The sequence below is a fragment of the Poecilia latipinna genome, unplaced genomic scaffold, assembly GCF_001443285.1.
Source record: "Poecilia latipinna isolate Pla-1442-1.1 unplaced genomic scaffold, P_latipinna-1.0 Scaffold8014, whole genome shotgun sequence".
In the NCBI taxonomy this organism is placed as follows: domain Eukaryota; kingdom Metazoa; phylum Chordata; class Actinopteri; order Cyprinodontiformes; family Poeciliidae; genus Poecilia; species Poecilia latipinna.
In genome coordinates, this window is record NW_015120630.1 from 6,682 (window position 1) to 8,124 (window position 1,443).

A 1,443-nucleotide genomic window follows, 5' to 3' on the forward strand; every position below is an offset into this window, starting at 1 on the left:
GAGAAGTTTTGCCTTTTTCTGCTTTCCTGATCCTACCTCAACCCCTTGACCTCCTAGTTCTGATTCTCCCAGGATGTGTGACCTGCTACTTACCACTGTGCAACCCGTACTCACGCACTGGATCCGTCTCTGAAGTGCAGAGCTGTTCAGCCCCCACAGTCAACCCCAGAGACGACTCTGGAAGCCAAAATGTGATGATTGATTACAAGAAAAAGCAACTCATTATTTATGCTGGATGTTTGACCTGCAGATTTACTTGGCAGGACGAATCTTCATGCTGATGCTCTTCAGGGAGTAATCAAATCCCTTCCAGAAATACCATTCCACTCCAATAGCATAGTAAGTCTTGTCAGCCCCCCAGAGATAAACCCCATTAGGGTTTGTATGGTGACAATTATTGTACCAGAAAGCACCCAGATATCTTTTGGCACAGTTGTTTTCGTTCCACTTGTCCTGGTCTTTGTCAAAGGTGGAAAATTTCTGTCCGTTGTGAGAGGCAAGGCTGTCTCCTGCAGAAATCATTACAGGACACGAAAACTATATGAATAAAAATAGACATTGACTTGAAAAAGTTAAGTAATGAAGAAAAAACTGTCATCAGACAAAAATAAGATTTTATTTTTTATATATCAAAAAAATACTGATTTTGTAAAAAGTTGTTTATGTTTTGTGAAATAAATCAGAAGAAGTTATGTTGTTCTCTTACTAGGCTATTAGCAGTGAGATCAATTAAATTTACTTTGATCAGGTTTTTTGCTGTGAACTGCCAACATCAATCTGTTTGCTTCAGAACCATAAGAACAAACTCTGGGTATAGATATCACTGACACAACACATTTAATCCAATGGAAGTGGTTTCTTATGAATCCTGAATGGTCTAATTATAGCAAATTAGCTTTATTATTAATATTATAGATGTTATACATATGTAATAACACAGGAGTCCCTCAGGGATCCATGCTCAGTGCCTTGAACTTTACTTTCCAGAATCATTGCTCTGCTTTCAGACCCAGAACAAGTTGAATAAAGTTTGAGAAGGGATAAACAATCAATCCATCCATCCATCCATCCATCCTGTCTAGTAAAGTTAGGATGAGGTTTTCTCATGACTCACCAGCGCCCCCTTTGTTGTTGAAACCACTCACATGCAGCATGTAACCGTCACACTCAGCATCGACTTTAAATGAGGAGTAAAGGGCAAACTTTTTGTTTCCTTCAAAGTCCTCCATGTCGACCATCAGTTCATGGTTCTGAAGTCGTGTCAACTCATGGATGTTATCAAGACCTGCACAGACATGAAAACCATTAAAATTGGATTTTTACTGAGACTTGTTAATGCGGATTTGCAGGAAATGAGTTAAAATGTTAAAGGGATCATTAAAGGCATGAATTTTCACATTCCCTGTCCTGTACCTGCAGTAAATACACCATCACTTAGCAACA

General features: G+C 38.9%; 1 protein-coding gene across 1 annotated transcript; it reads right to left on the reverse strand.

Moving 5' to 3' along the window:
• Positions 1-180: 180 nt before the first annotated feature.
• LOC106944309 (microfibril-associated glycoprotein 4-like) lies at positions 181-1,331 on the reverse strand. The gene is made up of 2 exons (XM_015027471.1): positions 1,115-1,331; positions 181-509 (listed from the first exon to the last, which is right to left on the reverse strand). Exons 1-2 carry the CDS (start codon positions 1,236-1,238, stop codon positions 253-255), a joined length of 381 nt encoding a protein of 126 aa, XP_014882957.1. The 5' UTR covers positions 1,239-1,331; the 3' UTR covers positions 181-252.
• Positions 1,332-1,443: the final 112 nt, after the last annotated feature.